Raw genomic sequence first — 17,613 nt, forward strand, 5'->3', positions numbered from 1 at the left:
TTTTATTAGGGGGCTTAGAGTAGGTGTAATTAGTTTAAAATTGTTGTAATATTTTTCTTATGTTTTTATTTTTTGTAACTTAGTTCTTTTTTATTTTTTGTACTTTAGTTAGTTTATTTAATTGTATTTATTTGTAGATATTGTATTTAATTCATTTATTGATAGTGTAGTGTTAGGTGTAATTGTAAGTAATTGTAGGTATTTTATTTAATTTATTTATTGATAGTGTAGTGTTAGGTTTAATTGTAACTTAGGTTAGGATTTATTTTACAGGTAAATTTGTAATTATTTTAACTATTTTAGCTATTAATAGTTCTTAACTATTTAATAGCTATTGTACCTGGTTAAAATAAATACAAAGTTACCTGTAAAATAAATATAAATCCTAAAATAGCTATAATATAATTATAATTTATATTTCAGCTATATTAGGATTTATTTTACAGGTAAGTATTTAGCTTTAAATAGGAATAATTTAATTTCGTTAGATTTAAATTATATTTAACTTAGGGGGGTGTTAGTGTTAGGGTTAGACTTAGCTTTAGGGGTTAATCCATTTATTAGAATAGCGGTGAGCTCAATTCAGCAGATTAGGGGTTAATGTTTGAAGTTAGGTGTCGGCGATGTTAGGGAGGGCAGATTAGGGGTTAATACTATTTATTATAGGGTTAGTGAGGCGGATTAGGGGTTAATAACTTTATTATAATAGCGGTGCGGTCCGCTCGGCAGATTAGGGGTTACTAAGTGTAGGCAGGTGGAGGCGACGTTGTGGGGGGCAGATTAGGGGTTAATAAATATAATATAGGGGTCGGCGGTGTTAGGGGCAGCAGATTAGGGGTACATAGGGATAATGTAAGTAGCGGCGGTTTACGGAGCGGCAGATTAGGGGTTAATAATAATATGCAGGGGTCAGCGATAGCGGGGGCGGCAGATTAGGGGTTAATAAGTGTAAGGTTAGGGGTGTTTAGACTCGGGGTACATGTTAGAGTGTTAGGTGCAGACATAGGAAGTGTTTCCCCATAGCAAACAATGGGGCTGCGTTAGGAGCTGAACGCGTTTTTTTTTTCAGCTCAAACAGCCCCATTGTTTTCTATGGGGGAATCGTGCACGAGCACGTTTTTGAGGCTGGCCGCGTCCGTAAGCAACTCTGGTATCGAGAGTTGAAGTTGCGTTAAATATGCTCTACGCTCCTTTTTTGGAGCCTAACGCAGCCATTCTGTGGACTCTCAATACCAGAGTTATTTAAAAGGTGCGGCCAGAAAAAAGCCAGCGTTAGCTACGCGGGTCGTTACCGACAAAACTCTAAATCTAGCCGTTAGTTTCTTTATAGAATTTTATTTTGGAAATGCCTATGATTAACCACTGTGTTGCACTCATGTGCCACTCCTGATGAGGATAAAGCTGGTGATCAATTGAGAAGCAAGTATACAAGTGCATGCTCCAATCACTGACATATCCTCATCTGGGGCGAGATTACATATGCGGCGCATGCTTCAGCGTAACTGCTGAAACCTGTGTCACCCGCAATTTCACATTGGGGAATCACATATACGGTAAGTCGGATAAACTAGCGATGTCCAGAAATGTGCGTAAATACAAATTTCTGGAGTCGACGGTGACTTACTGTACGTTAGAAACTGCCGGCGCCTAAGAAAAAAAAAATTAAATCTCCCGTAAAAGTCTAACACGCCTGTCAAAAATAAACCTGAAACGTAAAACCCCTATATCCGCCATCACCCCCATATCATAACTAATAATAAATGTATTAACTCCTAAACCGACAACCCCCCAATACGCAATATGCCTAATTAAACTATTAACCCTTAATCCACCCACATCACAATATACCTACTATATTTATTGACCCCTAAATCCTCCAACCCCAACATCACAAACTACCTAATAAATGTATTAACCCCTAATCCACCATTCACCCACATTGCAAAAAAAAAGGGCCTTTTGTAGGGCATTGCCCATTTTCCCTAAGTTAACCAGCTCTTTTACCATAAAAAATACTAAGTCCCCCCTTTTCCCCCCTCAGTAAAACCCCCCACCCACCAAACCCCCCAAAATAAAAAAAACCTTACACTAAAAAATCCTAATACTATATGTATTGACCCCTAAATCCGCCAACCCCAACATCACAAACTACCTAATAAATGTATTAACCCCTAATCCACCATTCACCCACATCGCAATCTACCTAATAAAAGTATTAACTCCTAATCCGCCAACCCCTCACAACGCAAAGTACCTATTAAAAATATTAACCCCTAATCCGCAAAACCCACATCGCAACAAACCTAATAAATCTATTAACCCCTAATCCGCCAAACCTCCACAACGCAAATAACTAATTAAATTACTAAGCCCCCTAACCTAACACCGCATAACCTAACACCCCCTAAATAAACCCCAATGAGCTAAATTAAAAAAATACTAAGTTACAATTAAAATAAAAAATCTAACATTACTTAAAAATAAAAAAATAAATAAAAAAAAGTAATCTAGGATTACAAAAAATAAAAAAGTCTAACATTACATAAAATAATAATCCAAATTATCAAAATAAAAAAAGTAAACCTAATGCCTATAAAAATAAAAAAGCCCCCCCAAATGAAAACACCCCCTAATCTAATACTAAACTACCAATCGCCCTTAAAAGGGCCTTTTGTAGGGCATTGCCCATTTTCCCTAAGTTAACCAGCAATTTTACCATAAAAAATACTAAGTCCCCCCTTTTCCCCCCTCAGTAAAACCCCCCACCCACCAAACCCCCCAAAATAAAAAAAACCTTACACTAAAAAATCCTAATACTATATGTATTGACCCCTAAATCCGCCAACCCCAACATCACAAACTACCTAATAAATGTATTAACCCCTAATCCACCATTCACCCACATCGCAATCTACCTAATAAAAGTATTAACCCCTAATCCGCCAACCCCTCACAACGCAAAGTACCTATTAAAACTATTAACTCCTAATCCGTCATCAACCCACATTGCAAACAAACCTTATAAATCTATTAATCCCTAATCCACCAAACCCACATTGCAACAAACCTAATAAATCTATTAACCCCTAGTCCGCCAACCCCTCACAATGCAAATTACCTATTAAAACTATTAACTCCTAATCCGCCATCAACCCACATTGCACCAAACCTTATAAATCTATTAACCCCTAATCCGCCAAACCCACATCGCAACAAACCTAATAAATCTATTAACCCCTAATCCGCCAAACCTCCACAACGCAAATAACTAATTAAATTACTAAACCCCCTAACCTAACACCCCCTAAATTAACCCCAATGAGCTAAATTTAAAAATACTACTTTACAATTAAAATAAAAAAGCTAACATTACTTAAAAATTAAAAAACCTAAAATTAAATTAATCTAGGATTACAAAAAATAAAAAATGTCTAACATTACATAAAAAAATAAACCAAATTATCAAAAATAAAAAAATTAAACCTAATGCCTATAAAAATAAAAAAGCCCCCCCAAAATAAAAACACCCCCTAATCTAATACTAAACTACCAATCGCCCTTAAAAAGGCCTTTTGTAGGGCATTGACCATTTGTCCTAAGTTAACCAGCTCCTTTACCATAAAAAATACTAAGTCCCCCCTCCCCCCACTCAGTAAAACCCCCCACCCACCAAACCCACTAAAATGAAAAAAACCTAACACTAAAAAATCCTAAACTACCCATTGTCCCTAAAGGGGCATTTGTATGGGCATTGCCCTTAAAAGGGCATTCAGCTCTTTTACTACCCTTAAAGGGCATTCAGCTCTGTGCCCAAAATACCTAAGCTAAAAAAAAAAAAAAATCCTGACTCTAAGTCCCAAATAGGTACTCACCGTTCCTGAAGTCCAGCGGAGAAGGTCCTCTTCCAGGCGGCGGTGAAGTCTTCTTGGAACTGGCGACATCTTCCATCTTCATCCAGGACCAAGCCAGCACAGAGCGGAGATGACCGCGGAACTGAAGAACGGCGACCGCGGAGGATCCTCTTCGTACAATCACCGCCGTACACTGAATAGTGAATGCAAGGTACGCGTTTAAATATGGCGTCACTTGCATTCCTATTGACTGATTGGAATCTTCAAATTCAAATCAGCTAATAGGATAAGAGCTACTGAAATCCTATTGGCTGTTCAAATCAGATTGAAGATGTCGCCGGTTCCAAGAAGTCTTCGCCGCCACCTGTAAGAGGATCTTCTCCGCCGGACATCAGGAACGGTGAGTACCTATTTAGGGCTTAGAGTTAGGATTTTTTTATGGGGGGGGGTTATTTTTTAGATTAGGGATTTTGGGTACTTATAAAAGAGCTGAATGCCCTTTTAAGGTTATTAAAAGAGCTGAATGCCCTTTTAAGGGCAATGCCCATACAAATGGCCCTTTAGCGGCAATAGGTAGTTAAGGGTTTTTTAGAGTTAGGTTTTTTTAATTTGGGGGGTTTTATTTTTGATAATTTGCTTTATTCGTTTCTGTAATGTTCTTATTTTTTTTAATTTTAGTTTAATTTAAACTTAAGGGACACTGAACCCAAATTTTTTATTTCGTGATTCAGATAGAGCATGCAATTTTAAGCAACTTTCTAATTTACTCCTATTATCAATTTTTCTTTGTTCTCTTGCAATCTTTATTTGAAAAAGAAGGCATCTAATATCTTTTTTGGTTCAAACTCTGGACAGCACTTTTTTATTGGTGGATGAATTTATCCACCAATCAGCAAGAACAACCCAGGTTGTTCACCAAAAATGGGCCAGCATCTAAAAGTACATTCTTGTATTTCAAATAAAGATACCAAGAGAATGAAGACAAATTGATAATAGGAGTAAATTAGAAAGAAAAAAAATTGGGTTCAGTATCCCTTTAGTTTTTTTTTTATTTTTAAAGTAATTTTAGGTTTTTAATTGTAACTTAGTATTTTTTAATTTAGGTAATTGGGGTTAAATTAGGGGGTGTTAGGTTAGGGGGTTTAGTAATTTAAATAGGTTAATTGCATTGTGGGGGTTTGGCGGTTTATAGTGTTATTTGAAAAAGGTTCTCATATGGCTAAAGCTCACATTCAGGCTGTTTGCTTTCTCCTCAGGTCATGGTGTTTATCCACGGAGGAGGTTTGGTGGAAGGAGGAGCAGCACTTTATGATGGAGCTGCTTTATCTGCTTATGAACATGTGGTGATGGTGTCAATCCAGTACAGGCTGAACATACTGGGTTTCTTTAGGTAAATACCAAGCTAGGGGGTCGATAACAATCTTATCGGCTATTTCCTCCTAAAATGACTTTCTTCTTTCTAGACGAATTGGGCCTATTTTCCATTAATGTGGTAAATTGTGGAAGCTTGTGATAAAAATATTTATCTCTATTAAAATCTATGGAGATTTTTTTATGTTAGCACCAGTTTCCAAAACCTCAATGGAAACTAGGCCTTGGTTAGCATATTTTTTGGTGATCACAAATTGGACCCGTGCATTAAAAGTCTGCATCTTTGAGCAAGTTTTTATTAGAAAAGTTCTCAAAAATGTATTTTTGTGTGTTAAGTACTTGTTATCTGGATAGAAACTTAGGCCTAGATTTGGAGTTTGGCGGTAGCCATGAAAACCAGCGTTAGAGGCTCCTAACGCTGGTTTTAGGCTACCTCCGGTATTTGGAGTCACTCAAAAAAGGGTCTAACGCTCACTTTTCAGCCGCGACTTTTCCATACCGCAGATCCCCTTACGTCAATTGCGTATCCTATCTTTTCAATGGGATTTTTCTAACTCTGGTATTTAGAGTCGTGTCTGACTCTGGTATTTAGAGTCGTGTCTGAAGTGAGCGTTAGAAATCTAACGACAAAACTCCAGCCGCAGAAAAAAGTCAGTAGTTAAGAGCTTTCTGGGCTAACGCCGGTTCATAAAGCTCTTAACTACTGTGCTCTAAAGTACACTAACACCCATAAACTACCTATGTACCCCTAAACCGAGGCCCCCCAACATCGCCGCCACTCGATTAAATTTTTTTAACCCCTAATCTGCCGACCGCCACCTACGTTATCCTTATGTACCCCTAATCTGCTGTCCCTAACACCGCCGACCCCTATATTATATTTATTAACCCCTAATCTGCCGCCCACAACGTCGCCTCCACCTGCCTACACTTATTAACCCCTAATCTGCCGAGCGGACCGCACCGCTACTATAATAAAGTTATTAACCCCTAATCCGCCTCACTAACCCTATAATAAATAGTATTAACCCCTAATCTGCCCTCCCTAACATCGCCGACACCTAACTTCAATTATTAACCCCTAATCTGCCGACCGGAGCTCACCGCTATTCTAATAAATGTATTAACCCCTAAAGCTAAGTCTAACCCTAACACTAACACCCCCCTAAGTTAAATATAATTTAAATCTAACGAAATTAATTAACTCTTATTAAATAAATTATTCTTATTTAAAGCTAAATACTTACCTGTAAAATAAATCCTAATATAGCTACAATATAAATTATAATTATATTATAGCTATTTTAGGATTAATATTTATTTTACAGGTAACTTTGTATTTATTTTAACCAGGTACAATAGCTATTAAATAGTTAAGAACTATTTAATAGCTAAAATAGTTAAAATAATTACAAAATTACCTGTAAAATAAATCCTAATCTAAGTTACAATTAAACCTAACACTATACTATCATTAAATTAATTAAATAAACTACCTACAATTACCTACAATTAAACCTAACACTACACTATCAATACATTAATTAAATACAATACCTACAAATAACTACAATGAAATAAACTAACTAAAGTACAAAAAATAAAAAAGAACTAAGTTACAAAAAATAAAAAAATATTTACAAACATAAGAAAAATATTACAACAATTTTAAACTAATTACACCTACTCTAAGCCCCCTAATAAAATAACAAAGACCCCCAAAATAAAAAATGCCCTACCCTATTCTAAATTACTAAAGTTCAAAGCTCTTTTACCTTACCAGCCCTGAACAGGGCCCTTTGCGGGGCATGCCCCAAGAAGTTCAGCTCTTTTGCCTGTAAAAAAAAACATACAATACCCCCCCAACATTACAACCCACCACCCACATAACCCTAATCTAACCCAAACCCCCCTTAAATAAACCTAACACTAAGCCCCTGAAGATCATCCTACCTTGTCTTCACCTCACCGGGTATCACCGATCGGTCCTGGCTCCAAAATCTTCATCCAACCCAAGCGGGGGCTGGCGATCCATCATCCGGTGGCTGAAGAGGTCCAGAAGAGGCTCCAATATTCCTACCTTAATTCCGATTGGCTGAGAGAATCCTATCTGCCAATCGGAATTCGAGGGACGCCATCTTGGATGACGTCCCTTAAAGGAACCGTCATTCTTCAGTTGGACGTCGCCGGATGAAGATGGGTCCGCGGTGGAGGTCTTCAGGATGGAGCCGGTCCTCATCGGATGAAGATAGAAGATGCCGCTTGGAAGATGATGGTTGCCGGTCCGGATCTACTCTTCTTCCCGGATAGGATGAAGACTTTGGAGCCTCTTCTGGACCTCTTCAGCCACCGGATGATGGATCGCCAGCCCCGCTTGGGTTGGATGAAGATTTTGGAGCCAGGACCGATCAGTGATACCCGGTGAGGTGAAGACAAGGTAGGATGATCTTCAGGGGCTTAGTGTTAGGTTTATTTAAGGGGGTTTGGGTTAGATTAGGGGTATGTGGGTGGTGGGTTGTAATGTTGGGGGGGGGGATATTGTATGGTTTTTTTTACAGGCAAAAGAGCTGAACTTCTTGGGGCATGCCCCGCAAAGGGCCCTGTTCAGGGCTGGTAAGGTAAAAGAGCTTTGAACTTTAGTAATTTAGAATAGGGTAGGGCATTTTTTATTTTGGGGGTCTTTGTTATTTTATTAGGGGGCTTAGAGTAGGTGTAATTAGTTTAAAATTGTTGTAATATTTTTCTTATGTTTGTAAATATTTTTTTATTTTTTGTACTTTAGTTAGTTTATTTCATTGTAGTTATTTGTAGGTATTGTATTTAATTAATGTATTGATAGTGTAGTGTTAGGTTTAATTGGAGGTAATTGTAGGTATTTTATTTAATTAATTTAATGATAGTATAGTGTTAGGTTTAATTGTAACTTAGGTTAGGATTTATTTTACAGGTAATTTTGTAATTATTTTAACTATTTTAGCTATTAAATAGTTCTTAACTATTTAATAGCTATTGTACCTGGTTAAAATAAATACAAAGTTACCTGTAAAATAAATATTAATCCTAAAATAGCTATAATATAATTATAATTTATATTGTAGCTATATTAGGATTTATTTTACAGGTAAGTATTTAGCTTTAAATAAGAATAATTTATTTAATAAGAGTTAATTAATTTCGTTAGATTTAAATTATATTTAAGTTAGGGGGGTGTTAGTGTTAGGGTTAGACTTAGCTTTAGGGGTTAATACATTTATTAGAATAGTGGTGAGCTCCGGTCGGCAGATTAGGGGTTAATCATTGAAGTTAGGTGTCGGCGATGTTAGGGAGGGCAGATTAGGGGTTAATACTATTTATTATAGGGTTAGTGAGGCGGATTAGGGGTTAATAACTTTATTATGATAGCGGTGCGGTCCGCTCGGCAGATTAGGGGTTAATAAGTGTAGGCAGGTGGAGGCGACGTTGTGGGGGGCAGATTAGGGGTTAATAAATATAATATAGGGGTCGGCGGTGTTAGGGGCAGCAGATTAGGGGTACATAGGGATAACGTAGGTTGCGGCGGTGTATGGAGCGGCAGATTAGGGGTTAATAATAATATGCAGGGGTCAGCGATAGCGGGGGCGGCAGATTAAGGGTTAATAAGTGTAAGGCTAGGGGTGTTTAGACTCGGGGTACATGTTAGGGTGTTAGGTGCAGACTTAGGAAGTATTTCCCCATAGCAAACAATGGGGCTGCGTTAGGAGCTGAACACGGCTTTTTTGCAGGTGTTAGGTTTTTTTTCAGCTCAAACAGCCCCATTGTTTCCTATGGGGGAATCGTGCACGAGCACGTTTTTGAGGCTGGCCGCGTCCGTAAGCAACTCTGGTATCGAGAGTTGAAGCTGCGTTAAATATGCTCTACGCTCCTTTTTTGTAGCCTAACGCAGCCTTTATGTGGACTCTCAATACCAGAGTTATTTTTATGGTGCGGCCAGAAAAAAGCCAGCGTTAGCTACACGGGTCCTTACCGACAAAACTCTAAATCTAGCTGTTAGTGAACACAAATTCCAAACACATTCATGACAGTGTGTTTTACAATTTTTGCACCTACTTTATTACATTTCTAAATGGGATAACACCTTAGTGAACATGAGTTGTTTAGGGCTAAATCTGCACAGACCCAAGCAGAGTTTAGGTGAAGTTGTGGTATCATTGCTTTATGATGTTGAATTTTGGCCATCCTAATTTTCTGGACTGATTTAAGCAATCACTTTGTACCATGTAACATGGACAAAAACATGCTACATTCTTAGATATGACATAAAAACAACAATCTGTTTTAAGAAGTTGAACAATCACAATCGGATTAAATAAACTTTTGTTTCAAATAAAATTGCAAAAAAAGTAAATTGCATACCTCCCAACCCTCACTGCATTTTCCAGAATTGTAAGAAGTTGGGAGGTATTACCGCTTCCTGTCCATAGCCTATTGGGGTCCTGTTTTTAAGTGGAAAACTGAGCCATGCCCATGGCCCACCTGGTCCTGCCCAAAGCCTGTCCCTTTGTGTAACCCCACAGACACTTCCCACATGTTCTCAATTCTCAATCATCCCAGAGAGCCTACAGTAATTGTTGCTAGACATTACATTGTTTGTTATTACATGTTATAGGGAATTTCATTTTGAATTTAATATCCTTTGATATTTTTTATGAGAGTGATATATGTATGGTTCAACAAGGAGGTTTGAAAAGATATTAAATAGTCCTTTTTCATATATATGATGAGGAAATATTAAAAAAGGTATTCTAGGTATGATTATTTTCCAAGCATTAAATATTGCAAATTAAATAATTACATTGTGCAAAGTTAAATTTGATTTTAGGTAGCTTTGCAATTTGCCAAAATAGTAAATATATGTTAGTGTAAGATGATTTCATCCTACCTCCTAACATTTCCTGGAACTGGGTGAGGGACGCTTGATCTGGGTGGTGGTCTGTACGTGTCTTGTGGGTGGAGCTATGGCTTGAGCGGCTAAGTATCACAGGCATAATTGGGACTATCCCTGGTTTCACTTTGGGAAAAAAAAAACATTTACCCTTAAGTGCGAAGCTCCAAAAACTGGGATGGGATTGTTTATGAGCTTCTGCTTGAGCATAGTAGCCTGGTAATTACATTACTAACCGTACCAACTTCTCCATTAACTTAGGGTCGTCAGCTAATTAGTGGAACACAAGACTTCCATGCTGAAGTGAACCCTGATGCATAACATAATGTCTTTCTTCTATCTCAGTACAGGAGATGAGCATTCACATGGGAACTTAGGATTTTTGGATCAGGTTGCTGCATTAAAGTGGGTTCAGGAAAATATTGAGGATTTTGGAGGAGACCCACAGTCTGTTACTATATTCGGTGAATCTGCTGGTGGAGTCAGTGTTGCTGCACATGTGAGTGTTGTATATTTATTTGTTTGACAAAGAAGTCTTTGATTTGAAAGTAGACTAGGCTTTAAATCTAGATAATACAAAAAAAGTTTGTTTACAAATTTATATGATCTCTACTCATTTTGTCAAGTACATTGTTCAAACTTCAACCTGTTTTTTAAAAAAATTTAAATAATAATAATAAAATAAACAAGTTTGCACAGCAAAAATGTAATTATAAAAATGTGCAAGCCTGCCTTAGAATTAACACTTTGACTTCCAGTCCTAAATAATAATAAATATTTGTGTCAAACTGAAATTCATATTAGTAAATGATCGTTGATGCATTCAAATTTGACACATCTGTTTCTAGCCATTTATCATGTTAGACTTCCTATAATTATGTTTCTTAAGTCATCACTATAGCAAGTCAAGTTATTTGGCTGACGTTGCTAATGTTAATCTTTTTTATATGGCCATTAACTTTTAACAACAGGCAGCAGGTTACAGAGAGGCCAAGTGCTTAGTGCTCCCAAAATTATGAAGAGAGAAGGTTGTTTTTTTGGATCTATTTCAATAGGTGCTAAAAATGATCAATTTCTCATAGTTCATATTATTCCCATTTAATAACTCTTGACTTTTTTAGCTTCTTCTGCTAGATATAAGCGGCTAGAATGCAGTTTTAAAACATGTAAAAAACACATTTTAAATAATATCTAATGAAAATGTTGATAGAATGGATTAACAGTTCTCATTATGGGCTAGGTTACAAGTGGTGTGCTATTTAATGCTTAAGCTCAAGCGTTAACACCAACAGAAGTAATTGCTACCCCTCAGGCGCATTACAGGTTGAAAGTAAAACTATTATGCATAAATGAAACCTGATACACTCTTGCCAAAGAAATTCAGATATCGTGACCATGCTAAGACTTCAATGGAGAGCGTTGAAAAAAAAAAAAAACTAACACTTAATGCTCGCATGCTAACCTGACAAGAGTTATTAATATTTCACATTCCAATGTTCTTCACATACAGAAACATGTTAATTTTATTTTAAATACAAATTTCTATAAATATCGATAAATATCTACACCTGTATATCTATTACAATAGATGTATAGGTATATATCTTACACTATCATTATCAGATTATAATATATATATATATATATATATATATATATACCAGTAAATTAAGTACATTTGCATAATTGACATATGCATTATAACAAGACAATGCACTAGAACTGTATGAAGCAGCATAGGCTGCTACTAAACCCTTGCGGGGCAGGTTCACACATCATATATATATATACAGTATATCTGATAATGTTTATGTAAAATATATATTTCTATACCGATACATTTATAAGAATAAATCTATAGGTGTATATGTGTGTGTGTGTGTGTAAATATATATATATATAATATACATACATATACATATACAGTGGGGCAAAAAAGTATTTAGTCAGCCACCCAATTGTGCAAGTTCTCCCACTTAAGAAGATGAGAGAGGCCTGTAATTTTCCTCATAGGTATACCTCAACTATGAGAGACAAATTGTGGAAACAAATCCAGGCAATCACATTGTCTGATTTGGAAAGAATTTATTTGCATATTATGGTTGAAAATAAGTATTTGGTCACCTACAAACAATCAAGATTTCTGGCTCTCACAGACCTGTATCTTCTTCTTTAAGAGGCTCCTCTGTCCTCCACTCATTACCTGTATTAATGGCAACTTTTTGAACTTGTTATCAGTATAAAAGACACCTGTCCACAACCTCAAACAGTCACACTCCAAACTCCACTATGGTGAAGACCAAAGAGCTGTCGAAGGACACCAGAAACAAAATTGTAGACCTGCACCAGACTGGGAAGACTGAATCTGCAATAGGCAAGCAGCTTGGTGTGAAGAAATCAACTGTGGAAGCAATAATTAGAAAATGGAAGACATACAAGACCACTGATAATCTCCCTCGATCTGGGGCTACACACAAGATCTAACCCCGTGGGGTCAAAATGATCTCAAGAACGGTGAGCAAACATCCCAGAACCACACGGGGGGACCTAGTGAATGACCTGCAGAGAGCTGGGACCAATGTAACAAAGGCTACCAACAGTAACACACTACGCCACCAGGGACTCAGATAATGCAGTGCCAGACGTGTCCCCCTGCTTAAGCCAGTACACGCCCGGGCCCATCTGAAGTATGATAGAGAGCATTTGGATGATCTAGAAGCGGATTGGGAGAATGTCATATGGTCAGATGAAACCAAAGTAGAACTTTTTGGTAGAAACACAACAACTTGTCGTGTTTGGAGGAGAGAGAATGCTGAGTTGCAACCAAAGAACACCATACCTACTGTGAAACATGGGGGTGGCAACATCATGCTTTGGGACTTTTTCTCTGCAAAGGGAACAGGACGACTGATCCGTGTACATAAAAGAATGAATGGGGCCATGTATCGTGAGATTTTGAGTGCAAACCTCCTTCCATCAGCAAGGGCATTGAAGATGAAACGTGGCTGGGTCTTTCAGCATGACAATGATCCCAAGCACACCACCCGGGCAATGAAGGAGTGGCTTTGTAAGAAGTATTTCAAGGTCCTGGAGTGACCTAGCCAGTCTCAAGATCTCAACCCCATAGAAAACCTTTGGAGGGAGTTGAAAGTCCATGTTGCCCAGCGACAGCCCCAAAACATTACTGCTCTAGAGGAGATCTACATGCAGAAATGGGCCAACATACCAGCAACAGTGTGTGACAACCTTGTGAAGACTTACAGAAAACGTTTGGGGAACAGGTTTGCTATAATCATGTATATATGTTATGGGTAAAGTAAGAAATCCAGGTAATCCTAGCAGCTGTGGGTAAAGCCGATTTACTGTAATTCCCCCATCCACACTATTTCGTTTGCCTCTGCCTGGGGGGTTCAAGAAATATGCCCCGACGATCCTCTGGCATCCACCCCAAATGAACCTTGAGGAATGTGGTTTATAAAAGATAGTGAAGATAGGGGAATTACCTTGGGGAATAAGGAAAAAAAGATAGTGAAGATGAGGGAATTATAGTGCATGCTATATATGTGACTTTGCACTTTGAGGGGATTTATGATCATACATCGGGTTTTACCCACAGCCACTTGGGTAATGTCTGTTAGATTTGTTCTACAAGCTGTATACTTCTATGCTCTGCAATAAAATAGTGTTGTACCTTCTATGCTGTGTCCTGCATCTCATGACATGGTGTCAGAAGTACTTGCCTGTGCTTTTGTTTCCTGATTAATGACGATGTCAAAGTTTACCCCACCTGAGCCTTTTGATTTCTCTCAGCCTGCAGCTTGGCCCACATGGCATCAACGGTTTTAACACTTTAGGATTGCTTCCAAGCTGGACAAGGATAGTGGTGAAGTACAAGTTAATTCTCTTTTATACTCTATGGGGAAAGATGTGGAGCCAGTGTTCAATGCCTTTACTTTCTAAGAAGGGGAAGAATTTGACTTTGAAATAGTCATGAACAAACTCAGTGCTCACTTTGTGCCCAAAAGAAATGTTATTCATGAGAGGGCTTGTTTTCACAAACGTGCTCAGCGTATGGGAGAATCTGTGGAGTAATTTGTGTGCAGCCTGTATGAACTAGCTGAATTTTGTAAGCTTAATGTTGCTAAAAAAGAGCAAATCAGAGACAGAATAGTCATAGGAATTGCAGATGTTGAGGTCTCACTGAAGCTACAGTTGGAGGCTGAATTAACATTAGATGGGGCTATTAGGATGGCCCGCCAGAGTGAACTGGTGAAAAAGCAAAGTGCTGATCTGAGGTCTGAGAGTATTGTGGATGAAGTGCAGCAGTTCAGGAGAGCTGCAGGTGAAAGGCACAGTGTGAGCGGGGGACCAATTGCAGCAGATAGGCCCAGAAGCGGATGGGCGCAGCCGGCTAGCTGCACACGGTGTAACCATACCCGTGATCAGAATGTCGTATAAAAGATGTAGAAAGTGTAACCAAATGGGTCTTTTTGAAGTGGCGTGTTAAACTGAATACATTAAGGAGATGCAGGTGGATAGTGACCAGGAGGGTCAAGAAGTGTCCTTTGTAGGGTCTGTTGTTGAACGGTCTGGTTCAGATGAAGATTGACGGGTTACCCTTACTGTAATGGGAGCCAAGGTTGCCTTCAAGATTGACACGGGAGAATACATCACTGTTATGTTATTTGCAGCATTCATAAAACTGCCTCGACAGCCTCAGCTGGTGAAAGTTACAACGTAGGTTCATAGTCCTGGTGGCCGCATCGATTGTGCGGGGAAATTTCTTGCCAGCTGTGAGTACAAGCAGAGGAAATTCACCATGTGGGTGCATGTAATTAGAGATCAGTGTGTTAACAACCTATTGAGCAGGAAAGTGAATGAGATTTCGGAAGACATGTTTGGTGAATTGGGCCTACTGAATTGCAACCCAGTCTGTATATATCACTTAAAAGTGAAGCAGTCCCATACAGCGATACCACTCTTAGTAGAATTCTGTTCCCTCTCATGCCTCAAGTGGAGAAGGAACTTCTGCATATGAAGAATATGGGAGTTATTGAAGAGGTTGATGAAGCAACTGACTGCTGGTGTGCCCCCATTGTGCCTGTTGCGAAGAAAAATGGGAAGGTACGCATCTGTGTAGACTTGAAAAGGCTGAATGAGGCGGTGAAAAGAGAGAGATATGTGCTGCCAATGCTTGAAGACATAGCTCTGAAACTGGCTGGGGCGAAGTTCTTCTCTACACTGGATGCTTCCAGCGACTTCTGGCAGATACCTCTAGATCCACAGTGCTGCAAACTGACTACCTTCATTACACTGGTAGGTCAGTTTTGCTTCTGCAGACTCCCCTTTGGGATATCCTCTGCTCCTGAAATCTTTCAAAGAGAGATGAGTTCCATTCCTAAGGGAGCACGAAGCATGTCAGTCGTCATGGATGACATTTTAGTGTATGGGTCTACATTGGAAGAACATGACCAGCGATTGAGCTGTGTGCTGCAGACCATTAGAGAGTCCGGACTGAAATTAAATAAAGAGAAATGCCATTTTAGAAAATCTGAGTTATGTTACTTTGGGCATATCATCAATGGAGATAGCATCAAGCCGGACCCTGATAAAATCCTTGCTATTGAACAGATAAAAAGTCTTTCGGATGTACACGAGCTGAAACAACTATTGGGCCTTGTGAATTATGTGGGCAGGTTTCTTCCAGATTTATCCAAAGTACTATACCCTATCACAGAGTTGTTGAAGAATGATGCTGCCTGGGTCTGGGGTCCTTCACAGGAGAAATCTTTTGTACAGGTCAAGTCCTTGCTGGGGATTGCCCAATGTTAGGGTTCTACGACCCTTCTAAAAAGACTGTGGTTAGTGCTCATGCAAGCACAGTTATGGGCTAGGGGCCCTCCTGCAGTTGAATGAGAACAAACTACAGCCCATCGCCTACTGTTCCTGTACACTGATGACTGCTGAGTCGAAATACGCCCAAATTGAAAAAGAGTGCCTGGCTTCAGTTTAGGCCTTTGAGCCCTTCCAGCATTACTTAATGGGTTTAGAAAAATTTAGTCTAGAGACTGACCATAAATCGCTAGTCCCTCTAATCAACTCCTATGATATTGACAAAATAAGATGCCAGAGACTTCTAATGAGGCTGCTCAGGTTCAACGTTGAGGCAGTGCATGTGCCGGAGGAACAGATACACTTTCCAGGCTCCCACTGGCTGCTGCTGAAGAATCTTCAACGGAATCAGATGTGAAAGTGTATGTGGATTCAGTTCTGGCATCCAAATCCATTTTCACTTTGATACCCTGGAACCAAAGGGGCTCAACAGAGAAATAGATTGGTCAGTTTTTTATTGAATTTAGTAAATGTTTAAATTAAATTAATGTTTTGCTTAACTTTGGCCATTCTATGTGGACGACCTAAGTAATAAATCTTTGCTGTAAATAAATTGATAGGTTGGTAATGTAGTGTATTTTTTTGAATATATTTGCCTGTATTTTTCTAGTTTAGGCTTCATATCTGTTTGTTTTTAATTTTATCAGATACATCTTGGGTGTTCGCTAGATGGCGCTATTGCATAATATGCTGTGCTGTTAGTAAGAATGTAAGGGTAAGGTAAGGCTATTTAAACAGGTCTATCTGCATTGTGATTGTACACATGATTAAGGGGTGTATTACCCCGAAACGTCGTGACTGTTAATCCTGATTTTTCATGGAATAAAGAATTAACTTTGGCATTTGGTGAGCTTCCAATTTTAACATTGCCTACTTTACTATTGGAGTTTGGTAGTAACTCCTTGGGGCTTGAACCGTTGGTGTTTTGTGCTGGATATTGCTGGACTTTATCCAAATCCATTTTGTCAGGGAAGCTAGAGCAAATAAGAAAGGAGACACGTTTAGATACAGACCTTCAAGAACTTATTAAGTACATAAAAGAAGGTTGGCCTGAGAGCTGGGCAGACTGGATATCATTAAGTTCTTACCAGTCAGAGAGGTTGCAGCTCACGGAGCTGAATGGGTTGGCATTGTTATTCCTGTTATCATGCAGCAGGAGATGTTAAGCAGGATTCATTATGGCCACTTGGGCATTACAGAGTGCAGAGAATGGGCAGCTATGGCAGTATGGTGGCCTGGGATCAGTTCTGACATTGCAAGCCACATGTCAAAATGTGCCTTTTGCCAGGAATGCCGGTCTACTCAGAGAAGGGAGCCCTTGATTTCTACTCTGCTGCCTGTAGGCCCATAGCAGAAAATAGCTGCTTATTTGTGTGAACTGCACGGAAAAAAAGTACCTAGTCATGATTGACTACTATTCCAGATATTTGGAGATTGCACCCTTGAATGAGATCACCATTCAAGCCGTTATCACTCGTCTCAAGAGCTTGTTCGCCCGGTGGGGCATACTAATGGAGTTAGTGAGTGATAATGGACTGCAGTTTGCTTACATGGAGTTCAGTTCTCTCAGCAGTGAAT

The 17,613-nt window shown here is 38.8% G+C and overlaps 1 protein-coding gene across 2 annotated transcripts in view; it reads left to right on the forward strand.

Moving 5' to 3' along the window:
• Window positions 1-17,613, forward strand: part of LOC128648600 (pyrethroid hydrolase Ces2e-like) — a 193,599-nt gene that overhangs the window by 94,904 nt on the left and 81,082 nt on the right. For both annotated transcript variants that reach the window (XM_053701374.1, XM_053701366.1), the window contains exons 4-5: window positions 5,108-5,241; window positions 10,489-10,642. In XM_053701374.1, coding sequence (XP_053557349.1) covers window positions 5,108-5,241; window positions 10,489-10,642 — 288 coding nt within the window. The remainder of the gene's footprint in view (window positions 1-5,107; window positions 5,242-10,488; window positions 10,643-17,613) is intronic.

This window comes from Bombina bombina, chromosome 1 (assembly GCF_027579735.1).
Source record: "Bombina bombina isolate aBomBom1 chromosome 1, aBomBom1.pri, whole genome shotgun sequence".
NCBI classification, from domain to species: domain Eukaryota; kingdom Metazoa; phylum Chordata; class Amphibia; order Anura; family Bombinatoridae; genus Bombina; species Bombina bombina.